The 19,123-nt window shown below is 41.4% G+C and overlaps 1 protein-coding gene across 1 annotated transcript; it reads left to right on the plus strand.

The window, feature by feature from the left end:
* Positions 1 to 1,415: 1,415 nt before the first annotated feature.
* Positions 1,416 to 9,784, plus strand: LOC132403096 (extracellular calcium-sensing receptor-like). Its single transcript, XM_059986381.1, has 6 exons — positions 1,416 to 1,492; positions 4,364 to 4,655; positions 4,825 to 5,658; positions 6,805 to 7,032; positions 8,647 to 8,770; positions 8,871 to 9,784. Exons 1-6 carry the CDS (start codon positions 1,416 to 1,418, stop codon positions 9,782 to 9,784), a joined length of 2,469 nt encoding a protein of 822 aa, XP_059842364.1.
* The last annotated feature ends 9,339 nt before the right edge of the window (positions 9,785 to 19,123 follow it).

The following is a 19,123-nucleotide window of genomic DNA, read 5'->3' on the forward strand; positions in this document are numbered from 1 at the left end:
GGCTGCTGGCTACGGTGATGGGAGCAGTTACGATGGGGTCTTTTAAGAGTCTCTTGCATTGGTACATGGAGCGTAGAAAAATCGAGGGCTATGGGTATCCCTAGTTAATTTCTGAAGTAAGAAGATGTTGGGCACAGCATTGTAACCCAAGTGCATGCATTATGCTGTAGGTTTTCTATGTTAACGTAGAACTGAAGCAGTCCCTACAGCCCAGGTACTCCAAGGTGGCAATGGTGTACATCTGAAATTTTCCGATTTGCCACATTTCATATCATGTCTCAATTTCCGCTTCTTTATCTTATACCTGTACTCCCTTTAACCTAGAACCTTTGCTTATCAAACTGTTACAACTTTATAATTCATTTTCCCCAATTTATCTACCTTTTCAAGTGCACGAAAGAGCGCAGTGGTGAACAAGTACATTTCGACTGACGAGAACCATTTAGTGTTGCATCCCAGATACTTAAAAAATTCTGCTTCATCCGCTCATCTCTAAAAAAAATCATTAGATGGAATTTTGAACCTTGGCCAGGTGCATTAATAACGATAAACATCAGAATTCAAAAGGTGAGTTTTTGAAGTTCTGTGTAAGTGGTTATGACATTTAGCAAAATAGTTATGATATTAAAGAACATAGCACATAGTACATAGAAATCTACAGCACATTACAGGCCCTTCTGCCCACAATATTATGCTGAGCAATTAGACTACTCTGTGCCGCGAATTACCCTACTGCATAGCCCTCTATTTTTCTAAGCTCTATATCCTTATCTAAGTGCCTCTTAAATGTCCCTTTTGTATCCGCCTTCACCTACGTCGCTGCAACTGCATTCCATGCAAGCTGCATTAGTTGTGTGAAAAACCTACCCCGACATCCCCACTGTACCTACACCAAGTACATTAAACCTATGATTCCGCTTGATATAAAAGGTAAAAAGTTGTTTAAAAGTCCATGATGAATCATTTATTGAATCAACAATGTTAGTAAAGAAATATTGTTGTTAGGAAGTTATACTTTGGTGTGTTTTATTGTTTGATCTAATTAACTAGCAACATTGCATTTGCCTCACAGCTTGGATAATCACTTTATAATTGACACTCAGGTGTATCTCACTGTCACCAAATTAGTTATGCTCATTTGGGACATCGATTAATTTCGAGGAGGCACGGTTCCCTATTGAGGGAATCTTTCTTTGCCTAATTAACCTCGGATTTTTTGTTGAAGCCAACGTATGAATATAAACAGAAATATTCACCCAGTATTCGCCACAGTCAAAGCTGCAATGTTTCAGTTTATGTTCCGAGTCCTGGTAGGTTTTGCTTTTGTACCTGGTTCAGATGCGCTAAACTGCAGGGTCCGGGAAAGAATACAACTCCCCAACATATCTAAGGATGGCGATGTTGTACTTGGGGGAATGTTTACTGTGCACTTAAACAGTTTCCAGCGGATAAATGCATTCACGAATCGGACAAAAGAAATCAAATGTAAAAGGTTAGATCATTTTTGCTTTACCTGTTGTAGTTCTGACTAAGCATCCGTTTTATTCTTTCAAGTTTAAAATTACGATTTGTTTAACAGTTTTATGGTACACGATTGTACTCCTACCAAACGCTTCACACTGTGGAATATCAGTGGGTGTACGAATCAACAATACAGTAGATGCAGATGGATTGGTGACTATTTCATTGGACAAGGCGTCCGGTACGCTGGACTAATTACCGAAAGGCTATGTCGCACCATGTAAACTAAATATTGTGTATCGAAATAAACACACTATTTGTTCCTATATGTAACTGTAAAATCGCGATGATTTAGTAAAGCAAAATAGCTGAATTAGCCGCGTCGATGGAAAGAACTTTGGATACCTTAATGACCTGGCCTGTTAATGCAATGTTAATGCGCCTCTTCCCTTTGTATCAAATTCTAACATTAAGCTATATGAGTTCTAAAAAAATAGAATATCTTTGAAGGCCAAGCATCCATTTTTTCCTAATATCTGATGCGGTGACATCAGCGCGTGAGCTCTTGTTCCCTCATCTATTGTGGGCGAAACAGTAGTTCTGTGTATAGCATATGTTTTATATCTCTGAGCGTTCGCGATTCAATTTAAACTGCAATCTGTAGGGACCACAAACACGAGAAAGTCTGCAGATGGTGCCAATCCAAGCAAAGCACACAAAATTCTGGAGGATCTCCGCAAGCCAGGCAACATTTATGGAGATGTGTAAACAGCCGATGTTACGGGCCGAGACACATTTCCACAGCTGCTTCCAGGCTTGCTGAGTTCTTGCAACATTGTGTGTGTGTTGCTACTTTTAAGGGGTTTGTACTTTTTCCCACGAGAACGCATGAGTTTCCATTATGTGTTCCGCTTCCCTCCTACATTCCAAAGACTTACGTGTCATGTTATTCGGCGACATGGATGAAAGCAGGTGGCATGGGATCGTTGGTCTGGATGGAGCTGGTATCGTGCTATAACTCTTAATGAAAAATAATAATAAATAGGGGTGGGATAACAGTCATTTGGTGCTAGAAGGGAAGACGCAGGAAGAAATGTCCTTGTGCACACTGAACAGTGACTCAGCAAATGTTGCTCTAACTACATTCAATTAAACTAATATAACGAAGCCCCTTGTTTGCCATACTTTTTTAAAAAAAAAACTTTTTTTATTGGATTTCAAGTAGTTACAAAATAAAAGTAGAGAAAAAATGTATATTACCCATCCCCCCTCCCCTTAACCCTCCCCCCTAGCATCCCTATAGGAAAAAAAGAGAAAGAAAGAAAGGAAAAAAAGAAAGAAGGAGTGCCTGGATATTGGAAGATTCCCACATGCTCCATGGAGTTCGTAATAACTTTAATATATATATTTATTTATTTCCCCAAATAACCGATTATTTCATCTTCGGAGCATCTATATATTTAATCCTGTCTTTTGTAAATAAGGGCGCCAAATTTTCAAAAATGTTTCATATTTATATCTTAAATTATAAGTATTTTTTCAAGTGGAATACAGCTATAAATTTCTTTCTTCCAACGATCTATACTTAAATATGTATCCGATTTCCAGGTAACTGCAATAGACTTTTTGGCTACTGCCAATACAATTTTTATAAATTCTTTCTGATATTTATTCAATTTGGGTATCGGTTTTATCCCTTCAATATCAACTAATAAAAATAATATTGGATTATGTGGAAGTTGTATTCCAATAATTTGTTCCAATAAAACTCTTAAATTTGTCCAAAAAGGTTGAATTTTAGAACAAGACCAAGTAGAATGTAAAAAAGTACCAATTTCTTGGTTACATCGGAAACATTGATCAGATAAATTTGGGTTTAATTTATTTATTTTTTTGTGGTGTAATATATAATTGATGTAAAAAGTTATATTGCACTAATCTTAACCGGACATTTATTGTATTTGTCATACTTTCAAGACATAGTCTTGACCAATTTTTTTCTTCAATTTTAATATTCAAGTCACTTTCCCATTTTTGTCTTGATTTATGGACTCCTCGTTTAATTGCTTGTTTTTGAATCAAATTATACATACATGAGATATTTTTTTTAATCTGTCCTTTTTGAATTAATGTTTCTATTTCATTAGATTTCGGCAATAACATTGTTTGACCTAATTTTTCTCTTTAATAAGCCCTCAGTTGAAAGTAACAAAAAAGAGTATTGTTTGATACTTTATATTTATTCTTTAATTGATCAAATGACATTAATATATCTCCTTCAAAACAATCACCTATATATCTAATCCCTTTTTGAAACCAATTATATAAAAGTTGATTATCCATTGTAAAAGGAATAAGTCTATTTTGAATTAGAGATCTCCTTGCCAATAAGGATTTCTTTATCTCATCGTCAACATTTATCTTATTCCATAAGTCAATCAAATGTTTTAATATAGGAGATTCTTTCTTTTCCCGTATCCATTTAGATTCCCATTTATATATAATATCTTCTGGTATATTTTCTCCTATTTTATCTAGTTCTATTCTAATCCATGCCGGTTTATCTTCCTCAAAAAAAGATGCAATAAATCTAAGTTGATTTGCTTTATAATAAAGCCATACTGATCCATTATGAGTGTCGTGTTTGAAATTAAAGGAATTCGTGAATCAAATTATGTTCCATTTATATTATAAAGTGACATCAAGATCGCAGCTAATAACATCCAGAAATATCTGGATCTTAATTCATCTTTGCTATTTACTACCTTTGTGCAGAACTGTTTGACGTGCTCATTTGACAAAGTATTTCAAGAAAAACGCAATAATCTCTGAATCGATCGCCATGCAAGTAACTATAATAAACTAATTCCAATATTAATTCCAATCTGTGGTTGGTTTTCAGTTTTGATTTAATGGGATTCCGCCTGTTACAGACGATGATTTTTGCAATAGAGGAAATAAACAGGGACGAAAAACTCCTTCCGAATGTAACACTGGGCTACAGGATTCATGATGACTGCGGTTCACCGGAGATTGCAACAAAGGCGGCTCTGTCTATGGTGAATGGTCAGGATGAAACATTCATGGACGAAGCTTGTGATGGGCCTCTCAATGTACCAGGGATCGTCGGTGGCGCTGGGTCATCGGTGTCCATCGCAGTTGCAAGAACAACTGGACCTTTTACGATACCGCTGGTGAGATTTGGCTAAAATTCGCCGTTAGATTTATAACCAAATGTTTCATAAACTGGCTGGTACGTTAGGTTTTTACCAGTTATCGCGTTTGCATTGAAATTAATTTACATTGATTTGAGGAGTCACAGCCACACTTCAACCAACACAACAAATGTCTTTTTGAATGCAGGTCAGCTACTTTTCCACGTGTGTATGTCTCAGCGACAAGAATCAATATCCAACTTTTCATCGAACTATCCCAAGTGACGAGCATCAGTCAAAGGTGCTGATGCATCTCGTTCAGAGGTTTGGATGGACTTGGATTGGAACTGTTCACAGCAACGATGACTATGGCATCTCCGGAATAACAGCCTTTATGGAGGCTGCTGAGGATTTTGGGCTCTGCATTGCCTTCTCCGAATCATTTCACAGAACGGACCCCCAGCAGAAGATCATCAAGATTGTGCAAATGATGAAAAAAGCGACTACAAATGTCGTAGTGGCCTTTGCTGGACCTGGCGAAATGCGCATTTTATTTGAGGAGGTTATACGGCAAAACCTCAGCAGCGTACAGTGGGTCGGCAGTGAGGCATGGATTACAACCGACATTGTTGGTTTCGATAGCGGGTGGCGTTTCCTTACAGGGGCAATTGGAACTGCAGTACCTGCTGTCGACGTTCCGGGGATGCGAGACTTCCTTCAGACAGTCCATCCTTCCAGTTTTCCGGATAATCCTTTAGTTAGGGAGTTTTGGGAAACCACCTTCAGCTGTACTCTAAATTTAGAAAACGCGACAAAGGCAATAGGTACAGTTGGCCGGACCTCGCAATGCAGTTTAAATGAGAGTTTGCGACACATCGTAAACGCCTACACGGATCTGACCATGGACGGGAGTTCTTACATTGTATATAAAGCGGTAAAGGCTTTCGCTCATGCACTTCACGACATGTTTTCATGTGAAAGTGGAAAAGGTCCATTTCTGAACAGAACGTGTGCACGGCTTTCAACCTTTCAACCATGGCAGGTAGAGACCTATCTCCACTTCACTTCATCCGTTTTAAGACGTCTTTCAATATTGTTGATGTGCGTTTTACACTCAAACCAGTGTAGTATATGTAAGGCTAATAGCAGAGTACTGACAAATCCTGTGGGACGGAGAGAAACCTCGGGGTACGGTGGTACACTATGCTGATAGTGGCAGCACAACTAAACAGTTTGGGTGAAGTAGGTTTTTCGTATGTTTACCTTCACCAGTCAGGGTATCAAGTTTTACAGTATCGCGGCACGGTAGTGTAACGCATATATCATTACATTAATTCACTGATCGTGGCTCAATTCAAGCAGCAACTTGTAAGCGGTTTGTATGTTGTCTTACCATGACTACATTGGTTTCGTCCCACAATCCAAAGACGTACTGCTGGGGGAGAGAATCACTGAGTTCTGAGCATACTATTTGGCATTGGCATTTCGGGCTGCCAGCAAAAAAAAAATACTCGCACGTTTGATTTGATGCAAATGACAAATTTTACTGTTTGTTTCGATGTAAGCACCTGTGAAAAATAACGCTAATAGTGCCTTTAAGGGATAAGACTGCACTGTGAGTGTTAAGGAAGGAACTGTGAAGCTGGAGAGGGTGCAGTAGATATTTACCAGAATGTTCCTCGATAAGATATCCTGAGTTGTTGAAAGAGTTTGGCCACGATTAATTTCCTGCAGCGCATGTGAATAAAGGGTTATCGCACAGAAGGATATAAATTCATAATAATATGTAGCTGTTGTTCGGTCATATCATTTGCCAGAAGGCCTAGACATAAGATACGAGGGGAAAAATTGAAAAGAGTCCTCAGAGTTACCATCTTCCCGTAGGGCTACCAGAAGAAATGGCCGAGAAGCTATAATTGCAAGATCTAAGAGACATTTGAATAGGCACATGGATAAAAAAGGCCTGCAGATTTATGAGCCGAACTGACTAGCAAAGAGGATGATGTAGTTGTCATGGATCGCATTAGCTAAAGATGCTATTTCCGCGCTGCAGTACTTTCTGAATCTATGCAGAAGCAATCCTGTCATGACAAGTCTCAATTACTGTTAATTGGGCGACTGATTCTTGAAGGCAAAATCTTTTATCATTTGTAAGAAGTTGAAGGCGACTTGTTGGAATTTTTTTTAGCTTCTCCATTATATGAAGTCAATTTATTTCACAACAAAAACTGGAGAGAAGGTGCATCTTGATAAGAACGGCAATCCGACAGCCGCTTACGACATTGTAAACTGGCAAATGAATGTGAACGGTAGCCTTGTAGTTCGAAAAGTTGGATATTACAATGGATCAGCACCTCCCGGTAAAGAGCTTTTGCTGAAGCCACATCACATAACCTGGAGCAGTGGTAAGCGTGAGGTATGGTTGCCTATTAAAAATGGACATTGTTTGTGTTTGCTATAAATGTAAGGTAATGCAAAGAATGGTACAAGTGTGCCGTTTGTTTTATTATTAAATGTACATAGGCGAGAGATAGACAGCCCATCTGAAACCAATCATATAGTTTATTATAGAGATTCAGGTTGGAGTATCAACATGAAAATGATTACGATTGTTTCCATTTGATGATGAAAGTGGAAGGAGAGTTGAAACTGCCCAGTGACGCAGCACCACCAGATTCCGTCCACAGAAGCCAGTTAAATATCACCCACACCTTCATCCCCACCCACCCCCCATCACTTCTGTGGAAGTGTATATCTTCATACTTTTTTATATATTTTTATTCTACTTCAGACTTGAGAATGGGAAAAATGAAACTCGTCTATTTACAAATAAAACCCTTACTTGCACACCCCTCTTCCCCAATTGTCCAAGAATGCAGTGTGTCTTTTAGACGTTTCATATCCTACTATGTTTTTTGAGTTTGGTGAATTTGGAGTCGAATTCTCACCTGGTTTAAACGACACTGTCACATGGAATGATTAGACATCAGACAGGCATCACAAAGTGCCAGCGTGTGGCGCCGCTCCCTGACAGTTCCATAGACCAGTTTCAATCACGACCTCCGGCGCCGTTTCTTTGGCGTTTGCACATTCTCGTTCTGTTCAGTGGTTAGAGAGCATACCTGGCCTTTCTACCCAGTGGGAATCTGAATCTGGATCACAAACTAATGGGAATGTGGGGAGAGTCAAACCGAATTAGAGTGTAAACACATTGTGCTTTGTCATGCGCCATTGTGGCGTCGCGGTAAGCGCGCGCTATTTCAGCTCGAGGTTTTCCGAAGCTGGGAGTTCAATTCCATGTTCGGTAAGGAATCTCGGTATATCCTACGGTAGAATGCATTGCTTTCATCCAGGTACTCTGGTGTCATCCTACAGTCCAAATTATCCCGTGATCAGGTTAGGCTTAATCGGGTTTGTCGGAATTGTGAGGCTGAAAGAGCTGGAACGGCCGACTCCGCGTTGCATCGCTAAATAAGATTTTATGTTGTCATTGTTCGTGACATAATGTTGTTCATTTTATTACCGAATTTAAATTCAGAAAGTATTCAAACGGGATTTAATTGTGTGCAAAAGCAATGGATTGTTGTTCCCAGAATATAAACATGCTGCCCCATTTTACACTGAATCATATAGCATTAGTTCTAGCTATATCGAATCTGAAGGTTTGTTATTAGGGAGAGCAGCAACTGATATTTCCAATCCCCGAAGGATGAGTATCGAATCGTCGTGGATAAGATGTTTTACAAATGAATCAGCAATTACTCGAGGAGAAACATCAACGCGATCAGTTGAAAGACATTGGAACCATTTGTCTGACAGGAACTTCGAGCGCCATCCAATAGCAAGTCTTAGGTTATAATAAAGAAGAAAGTTACTTCAGTAAGTATTAGGCATTAGTCCGGTTTAAAAATCACGTTTAGTTCCAAGAAACTTGCATTTATGAAATGAAACTGGTTACAGAATATTACCGGGCAGTGGAGCCCTTACGAAATGTAAATGATCAAATTTTGATTTCATTTCTCCATTTTAGATTCCCCGGGCAGTCTGTTCTGAAAGTTGCCTCCCAGGAACAAGGAAAACAGCGAGGAGAGGACAACCGATTTGTTGTTTTGACTGCACGTACTGTGCCGATGGAGAAATTAGCAACACCACAGGTGAGCACAAATACATGTTGGTTATGAGAGCTACACTAACATTTTCTTGCAGTGACTTCTCAAACATGTAATGATCGTATTTGGATGCTTTTCCCCTCAGACTCCACTGAATGCATCAAGTGTCCTCTTCTGTTCTGGTCCAATGATCGGAGAGATCAATGCATCCCGAAGAGTATCGAGTACCTGGCTTTTACCGAAATGCTCGGCACGTTGTTGGTGGTTCTCGCTTTGGCTGGAGTATGTATGTCTGGACTGACAGTGGGTCTCTTCTTTAGACATCGACACACACCTCTAGTTAAGGCTAACAATTCTGAGCTCAGCTTTCTCCTTTTACTTGCGTTAAGCTGTTGTTTCTTGTGCTCGGTCACATTCATTGGTGAACCTTCAAATTTGTTTTGTATGTTACGGCGCACAGTATTTGGTGTCTCATTTGTCCTGTGTATTTCCTGTGTTCTGGTCAAGACCATTCTGGTGCTGACGGCATTTAAAGCAACGCATCCCAGCAGTAACAGGATGAAATGGTTTGGTCAAAGACAGCAGAGGATAAGTATCTTCCTCCTGGTGTCCGTGCAGGGTTTAATATGTGTGTTTTGGTTGTTCATTGCTCCTCCTTTCCCTGTAATCAATACCAAATATTACCGGGAGAGGATAATTTTAGAATGCGATACAGGTTCTTCTGCAGCATTTTACTCGGCGTCGGGCTATATCGCCTTGTTATCGTGTATTTGTTTTGTCTTGGCCTTTCTCGCACGGAAGCTGCCGGATAACTTTAATGAGGCAAAGTGTATAACGTTCAGCATGCTCATCTTTTGTGCGGTTTGGATCACTTACATTCCGGCTTCTGTGAGTTCTCCTGGGAAATACACTGTGGCAGTTGAAGTGTTTGCCATCCTGGCCTCCAGTTTTGGATTGTTGTTTTGCATTTTTGCACCGAAGTGTTACGTTATTATAGTCACTCCAGAGAAAAACACGAAGAAACATATTATGGGGAAAGTGATATCAGAGGAAAGTTAAATGATATCCATCATAGGTCTCGGAGTTTATTATCGTGTGCTTATGGTTATCTGCAGCAACTAACTCTGAACTTACAGACACGTTTAATTACGGAATGAATTAAATAGTTTAAAGTAAATCTGTTATTTAGGTCTGAGTACAATCGTTTCATTACTAAGAATTATTCATCAGTATGTAAACAATAAATTATCTGGTATGCTGATGTTTTGATTTGCGTCTTCGTGTATTTCACGGCAACTGTCTGGGTATTGACAGCAGCAAATCATGCTTATTGAACTTTATAAACTAGTGTCTCTATTTTGTCCATTTGCTAATGGTACTTGCCTCTCTCTTGTGCCCGTACCTGCACTGGAGATTATCATAAGCGCTGTTGAATCTTTCCTTCTCTTTCTTTGTTTCGAGAAGAATACACTCAGGGAGCATTACGTAGCTCCAATGCCTGCTAAAATAGCGCTTTGAGTGGATGTTCTTTGTCTTCTACTGTTATAGGGCATCCACTGCAAGATCGACATGTTGTGCATGAGACAGAGATGCTCTTTTGCACACCAATGTAACATGTAGTTATTAAGAGTAACCTTTCCCTTTTTGACAGCTTGATCAGGCTGGCCATTGTTCTATGACCTCCCTCACTAATATGCTGTTTTCTCTCACAGAAATGCTACTGACGGGATATTTCCTTTTTGTTTGTTTGTTTGTTGCACTAGTCTCTTTAAACTTTAGCAAACATTATGCGTGAAAAATCCAAGAGATCTGCAGTTTCTGACATGCTCAAATCACTGCGTCTGGTCCCAACAATCTATCGACTGTTAAGGTCACTTACATCATATTATTCCCCCATTCTGAAGTTTGTTCTGAACAACAGTTGCCTCTCTTCACCATGTCTGCATGCTTTTTCGCATTGAGTTGCTGCTACAGGTTTGGCTGTTTAGATATTTGCACAAACGAGCAAGTGTAAAGGTAAACCTCATAAAGTGACATTTTATATAATGCATTAGGTCACCATTCATCCTCCGACGCTCCAAGGGGAAAAGTTTACTCAAACTATTCTCGTAAGGCATGCTCCACAATCCAGGCAACATCCTTGCAGGTCTCCTCTGCACCCTTTCTATAGTTTCCACATTGTTCTTGTAGTGAGGTGACCAGAACCGAGCAGAGTACTCCGCGTGGGATCGTACCAGGGTCCTATACAGCTGCAATATTACCTATTGGTTCTTGAACTCATTCCTACGGTTGACGAAGGCCAATGCACCGTATGCCTTCTTAACGACACAGTCAACCTGCGCAGCACATTTGAGCGTCCTGTGGACATGGACCTCAAGAGCCCTCTGATCTTCGACACCGCCAAAAATCAAATGCAATATTTCGCCATCACATTTGGCTTACTAAAATGAACCAACTCGCAGTTATCTGAGATGTTCTCCATCTGCCACTTTTCAGACAAGTTTTGCAGCCTATCGATGTTCCGCTGTAACCTCTGACAGTCCTAAACACAATCAACAGCACCCTCAACTTTCGTCTCATCAGCAAATTTACTCCACTTCCTTATCTAGGTCATATATAATAACCACGAAGGTAAGTAGTCCCAGAACAGACACCTGAGGCACAGTACTCGATGGAGAATATGACCCCGCTGCAACCACTCTTTATCTTCTGTGGGCATGCCAATTATAGTTTCACAAAGCAATGTCCCGTTGGATTCCGTGCCTCCTTACTTTATCAATAACCCTATCAAATTGTCTTTCTGAAATTCAGTCCACCACTTCTACTGTTCCAGCTTCAACTATGTGTTTAGTCATATACTCAAAAAATTCAATCAGTCGTTTAAGGCACAAGGCCATGCTCACTATTCTTAATCAATAATGCCTCTCCAAATGTTCTTATATCCTGACTCTCAGGATCTTCTCCTTCAACTTAACAACCACAGAAATAAGACTCAATAGTCTTTAATTTCCGGGGCTATCGCTACTCAATTTCTTAAATAAGGGAACAACGTATACAAACTTACAATACTCCGAAACCTCTCCCGCCCGACTTGATGATGCAAAGATCATTGCCAGAGGCTCAGCAAATTCTTGCCTCGCCTCCCAAGGTAGCCTGTGTTATCTCTCCTCCAATCCTTCTGCGAACTACAACATGATGCTTTCCAAAAGTTCAAGCACATCCACTTTCTTAATGTCTGTATGCTCTAGCTGGTCAATCCACTGTAAATCAACCCTGCAATCGACAAGTTCCTTTTCGGTAGTGAATACTGAACCTATGTATTCATTAAGTATCTACGCTATCTCCTCTTGTTCCATATAAACTTTTCCACTGTCAACCTTGAATTTTCCTTTCTTTCTTACGCCTTATCCTCTTGCTCTTCACATATTTGTCGAATGCCTTAGGGTTTTATTAAACCTCATGGCTATGGCCTTCCCTTCTGGCTCTCCTAATTTCATTCTTACGCTCCTTCCTGCTTATAACCATATGTAACAATTACAGCACGGAAACAGCCATCTCGGCCTTTCTAGTCCGTGCCGAACGCTTACTCTCACCTAGTCCAACTGACCTGCACTCAGCCCATAAACGTCCATTCCTTTCCTGTCCATATACCTATAATTGTTTTTCCTTAAATGACAATATCGAACCTGCCTCTACCACTTCTACTGGAAGCTCGTTCCACACAGCTACCGCTCCCTAAATGTTTCCCCCTAATTCTGAACTCATGTCCTCTTGTTTGACTCTCCCTTACTGTCAATGGAAAAAGCCTATCCACGTCAAACCTATCTATCCCCCTCATAATTTTAAATACCTCTATCAAGTCCCCTTCAACCTTCTACGCTCCAAAAAATAAAGAACTAATTTGTTCAACCTTTCTCTGTAACATAGGTGCTGAAACCCAGGTTACATTCTAGTAAATCTTCTCTGTACTCTCTCTATTTTGTTGACATCGTTCCTATAATCCGGTGGCCAGAACTGTACACAATACTCCAAATTTGGCCTCACCAATGCCTTGTACAATTTTAACATTGCATCTCAACTCCTATACTCTATGGTTTGATTTATAAAGCTTTCTTCAACACCCTGTGCACATGAGATTCCACCTTCAGAGAACTGTGCACCATTAGCCCTAAATCACTCTGTTCTGCCACATTCCACAATGGCCTACCATTTACCATGCTATGTACTACTTTGAATAGTACTACCAAAATGTAGCACTTCACATTTATCAGCATTAAACTCCATCTGCCATCTTTCAGCCCACACTTCTAACTGGCCTGAATATCTCTGCAAGTTTTAAAAACCTGCTTCATAATCCTCAACGCCACCTATCGTGTATAATCTGCATTCTGACGAATCCAATTTTCCACCCCATCATCCAGTTAATTAATGTATATCAGAAACAACATCGGACCCAGTACATATCCCTGAGGCACACCACTAATCACCGGCCCGTAACCTGACAAACAGTTATCCACCACTACTCTCTGGCATCTCCAAAGAGCCACCGTTGAATCCATTTTACTGCTTCAATAGTAACATATTTTGGCGTTTCGCCTAGAGGATAAGGCATCGGTCGAGTGATCTGAAGGTGACTGTTTCAAGCTCCAGCTGAGGCACCGTGTTGTGTCCTTGAGCAAGCAACATAACAACACCTTACTCTGCGACGGCACCGGTGCCAAGCTGTTGGGTCCTAGTGCCCTTCCCTTGGACGACATCGGTGGCGTGGAGAGGGGACGGCTTAAGGCTTAGGCAACTGCAGGTCTCCCATATACCCCTGCCCACGCCTGCGCCATGGAAACGTTCCAGGACGCAAATCCATAGTCTCGAAGACTAACGTATGCCTATTAACAATTAAAGATTGAACCTTCCTGACTAACCTTCCGTGTGGAACCTTGTCAAAGGCCTTATTGAAATCTATATTGGCAACATCCACTGATTTACCCTCGTCAACTTTCCAAGTAACATCTCCAAAAAATTCAATAAGGTTTGTCAAACATGACCTTCCTCGCACAAATCCATGTTGACTGTTCCTAATCTAAACCTGTCTGTCCAGATAATTATATATATATATATATATATATATATATATATATCATCTATAAGAATACTTTCCATTAATTTACCCACCACTGACGTCAAACTTACAGGCCAATATTTGGTAGGTGTACTCTTAGAATCCTTTTTTAAATAATGGAACCACATGAGCAATACGCCAATCCTCCGGCAACATCCCCGTTTCTAATGACATTTGAAATATTTCTGTCAAAGCCCCTGCTATTTCTATACTAATTTCCCTCAAGGTCCTAGGGATTATCCTGTCAGGACCCAGAGACTTATCCACTTTTATATTCTTTAAAAGCGCCAGTACTTCCTCTTCTTTAATCATCATAGTTCTCATCACTACTCTATTTGTTTCCTTTACCTTACACAAGTCAATATCCTTCTCCTTAGTGAATACCGAAGAAAATAAATTGTTCAAAATCTCCCCTATCTCTTTTGGCTCCACACATAGCTGTTCACTCTGATTCTCTGAGGGATCATTTTTATCCCTCACTATCCTTTTGCTGTTAATATAACTGTATAAACCCTTTGGATTTATTTTCACCTTACTTGTCATAGCAACCCCATATCTTCTTTGAGCTTTTCTAATTTCTTTCTTGAGATTGCTTTTACATTCTTTATATTTGTCGAGCACCTCATTTACTCCATGCTGCCTATATTTATTTTAGATCTCCCCCCTTTACCGAAACAAGTTTCCAATATCCCTTGAATATCATGGCTCTTTCAAACGTTCAACTTTTCTTTTCAAAATAAAAGGAACATAAATATTCTGTCCCCTCTAAATTGCACCGTTAAATGACATCCATTTCTCTGTTACATCCTTCCCATAAAACAAATTGTCCCAATCCACTCCTTCTAAATCCTTTCACCTCTCCTCAAAGTTAGCCTTTCTTCAATCAAAATTCTCAACCATGGAGTTCTCAACTCCAGACCTATCCTTCTCCAAATTTAAATTGAAACTAATGGGATTGTGATCACTGGACCCGAATTGCTCCCCAACACATACCTCCGTCACCTGACCTATTTCATTCCCTAACAGGAGACCCAACACTGCCCCTTCTCTAATCGGTACCTTTATGTATTGCTGCAAAAACGATCCTGCACATATTTTACAAACTCCAAAACGTCCAGCTCCTTTTTCAGAATGAGCTTCCCAGTCTATATGTGGAAAATTAAAATCTCCCACAATCACAACCTTGTGCTTACTACAAATATCTGCTTTCTCCTTAAAATTTGCTCCTCCAATTCTCGCTCCCTATTATGTGGTCTATAATACACCCCAATTTCACAATTCCACCCAAATAGCCTCCCTCGTCGAGCCCTCTAAACTATCCTGCCAAATCACAACTGTAACATTTTCTCAAACAAGCAATGCAACACCTTCTCCTCTTGTTTCTCCGATTCGATCACACCTGAAGCAACGAAATCCAGGAATAATTCGTTGCCAATCACAACCCTCCTGCAACCATGTTTCACTCATTGCTAAAATAGCATATTTCCAGGTATCAATCCATGCTCAATGCTCATCCACCTTTCTTAAAATGCTCCTATCATTAAAATAAATGTATTTAAGAAAATTGTCACCCTGACTCTCTGTTTATCCCTAACAATGCAAACAATTTTAGTATCTTCTTTTTCTTCCTTCTCCCCTACATCTTCGGTCTGAGCGTTCCCCTTCTCTATGATCTGTTTTTCCTCCCTCATACACTGTCTACAAGTTTTCTCCATTTGCGAACTAACCTCCTCTCTCCTAGTCTCTTTAATTTGATTCCGAACCCCAACCATTCTAGCTTAAAGTCTCCCCTAGCAATTCTTTCCTCCAGGATATTGGTCTCCCTAGGATTTCAGTGCAACCAGCCCTTTTTCTGAAGGTCACACCTGCGCCAAAAGAGGTCCCAATGATCCAGAAACTCGAATATCTTCCCCTTGCTCCAATCCCACAGTCACGCATTTATCCTGCACCTCATTCCATTCCTACTCTCACTGTAACGTGGCATAGGCAGTAATCCCGATATTACTACCTTTGTGGTGCGTCTACTCAACTCTCTACCAGACTCGCTATATTCTCCTTTCAAGACCTCTTCCCTTTTCCTACCTATGTCATTGGTATCTGTATGTACCACGACCTCTGGCTCCTCACACTCCCACTTCAGGATATCTTGGACTCGATCAGAAAAATCCCGGTCCCTGGCACCAGGGAGACAAACTACCACCCATGTCTCCTAACTGCGTTCAGAGAATCGCCTATCTGCCCCCCCCCCTAACTATCGGGTCCCCTATTGCTACTGCCTTTATCTTCCTTTCCCTACCCTTCTGAGCTGTAGGGGGGATTCTGTGGCTAGGCACACCCACAGTTGCTTCCCCCAGGTAGGTCCTCCCCCCAACAGTACTCAAACAGGAGTACTTATTGTCAAGGGGTACAAACACTAGGGTCCTCTCTAGTACCGGGCTATTCTCCTTCCCTCTCCTAACCGTGGCCAACTTATTTACGTCCCGTGGCCCTGGTGTGACCACCTGCCTGTAACTCCTCTCTATCAACTCCTCACTCTCCCTGATCAGACGAAAGTCATCGAGCTGAAGCTCCAGTTCCCTTACAGGGTCCCTTAGGAGCTGCAGCTCGGCGCACCTGGCGCAGATATGGACGGTCGGGAGGCTAGTAGACTCCATGGCCTCCCACTTCCGACACCGAGAGCAACAAGCTGCCCACACACTCATAATCCCCCCTTTCCTCAAGTAACAGGAAAAATTGAAATCTAAACGTTCCTTGCCTCACCCGTTTCCACCTGAGCCCGTTGAGCCAAAACCCTTTTAGCCTTCACTCTGCTCCGGGCTCAGTCCACTCCCCACTCTATAAGTTTGCGTTCCTTTGAGATCTTCTTCGCTTCACTGCCCGACGTCACACGCCTGCGCAGCCACGCCTCTCTTAACCCCGATGAGAAGGTTGCCTGATAATCTTCTTGATCTCTATCAGTACCTACTGTTTTAACGTTTCTTGAGCTTTTCCTTTCTTCTTGAGTAGATTTTCCAACAGCTTTTGTACGCCATGTCTGCTGCAGCCAACCATTCTCTCCCTGCGTAATATGAACATACCTATGGGGAACAACACGCAAATGTCCCCTGAACATTTGCCACATTTCTGCCGTACATTTCGCTGACAAAATCTTTTCCCAATTTATGCTTCCAAGTTCCTGCCGGATAGTTTTATATTTCCCCTTAATCTTATTAAACGCTTCCCTAATTTGTTCGATCCCATCCCTCTCCAATGCTACAGTAAAGGAGATAGGATTATGATCACTATCTCCAAAATGATCTCCCACTCAGAGACCTGATCCTGAACAAGTCAATTTCCCAATCCTAGTCCAGCCACTCACCTGAAGGTCCATCTCTTTATTGTGTCAGGAACCCTTCCTGAACACAGCTAACAATCTATACCCCATCGCTGTATGTAAATGCCAGTCAATACTGGGGAAAATAAAATGTGCCGCCATAACAAAACTGTTATTCTGCATCTATCCAGAATATATCTCCCGATCTTCTCCTCGATATCCCTGTGACTTTTGGGTGGTCTATAAAAATACCCAGTAGTGTTATTGACCCCCACCTGTTTCTAACTTACACCCATAGAGGATCAGTAGTCAGTTGTTTCATGACTTACTACTTTTCTGCAGCCTTGACACTATCTCTGATCAGCAGTGTCACGCCCCACCTCATTTCCCTCTCCCTATCCTCTCTGAAACATCTAAAACCTAACAGTCTAGGTAGCACTCCTGCCCTTGAGCCAAGTCTCTGTAATCGCCACAGCATCATAGCCTCAAGTACTGATCCACGCTCTGTTCATCCGCTTTGTTCGTGCATTAAAATTTGCATTAAAATAGAAACATCTCAAACCAGCAGTCAGAGAGTATCCGTTCTCTATCACCTGCCAGTCCTCCTACTTAAACTGTCTACAAGCATTCTCGGTTTATAAGTCAACCGCTCTTTCACCTGCTGTTCAGCTTGGTTCCCAACCACACCGATTCTAGCTTAAACACTCCCCAACAGCCTTAGCAAATCTTGCTCCAGGATGCTTGGCCCTCTGTGACTTAAGTGAATTCAATCGTGTTTGTACAGGGCACGCTTGCCCCAAAATAGGTAGCAATGATCCCTTTGGCCCACAAAGCTGTGCTGAACATGTTTCTACCTTAAAACTACCTCGGCTTTACCCATAGCCCTCTCCTCTGTTTTTCTAAGCTCCGTGGAGCCATCAAGGAGTCTCTTAAAAGACGCTATCGTTTCCGTCTGTACCACCGCTGCAGGCAGCCCATTCCACGCACTCACCACTCTCTGGGTGGTGATATCTCTAACGTACCCCTGACATCTCCTCTGTACCTACTTCCAAGCACCTTAAAACTATGCCATCTCTTGCTGGCCACTTCAGCCCGCGGGAAGAGCATCTGACTATCCACATGATCAATGCCTCTCATTATGCTGTACACCTGTCATCCTCCAAAATAGGTAGCAATGATCCCTTCGGCCCACAAAGCTGTGCTGAACATGTCTCTACCTTAAAACTACCTCGGCTTTACCCATAGCCCTCTCCAAGTAGAAAAGGTCGAGTTCACTCAGCCTATTCTCATAAGGCATGCCCCCCAATCCAGGCAACATCAGTCTATGTCTCTTGTGCACCTGTTCTATCTTTTCCACGTACTCGCTGTAGTGAGGCGAAAAGAAATGACCACAGTATTCCATATGGGGTCTCACCAGGGCCCTATATAGTTGCAACATTACCTCTCGGCAATATTATAGCTGCCACATTACCAAATCCACGTTTGATGAAGGCCAATACACCGTATACCTTCCTAATAACACAAACAACCTGCGTAGTAATTTCCCGTTTTAACCTCTGACAGCCCTCCACACTATCCACAACAACCCCAACCTTTGTGTCATCAGCACGTTTACTAACCCATCCCTGCACTTCCTCATCCAGTTCACGATAATAATAACAAAGAGTATGGGTACCAAGAACAGATTCCTGCGGCACACCACGAGTCACCGGCCTCCATACAGAAGCTGTTCTTGAACCGATGTGTGCCTTCACGCTTCTGCACATCCTTCCTGAAGGTTACAATAAGAAGAAGGCATCTCTTCAGTGGTGTGACTCGTAATGTTGGACGCCGCCTTCTAAGAACCGCTCCTTAAAGATATTTGGACCTTATGAACTGTACTACCCACGATGGAAGAGGTTAATTTTACTTCAATCTTGTACAGTAGAACACCCTCCGTCGTAACGGACGGTAATACGGCCAGTCAGAA

Source organism: Hypanus sabinus, chromosome 2 (genome assembly GCF_030144855.1).
Source record: "Hypanus sabinus isolate sHypSab1 chromosome 2, sHypSab1.hap1, whole genome shotgun sequence".
NCBI lineage: Eukaryota > Metazoa > Chordata > Chondrichthyes > Myliobatiformes > Dasyatidae > Hypanus > Hypanus sabinus.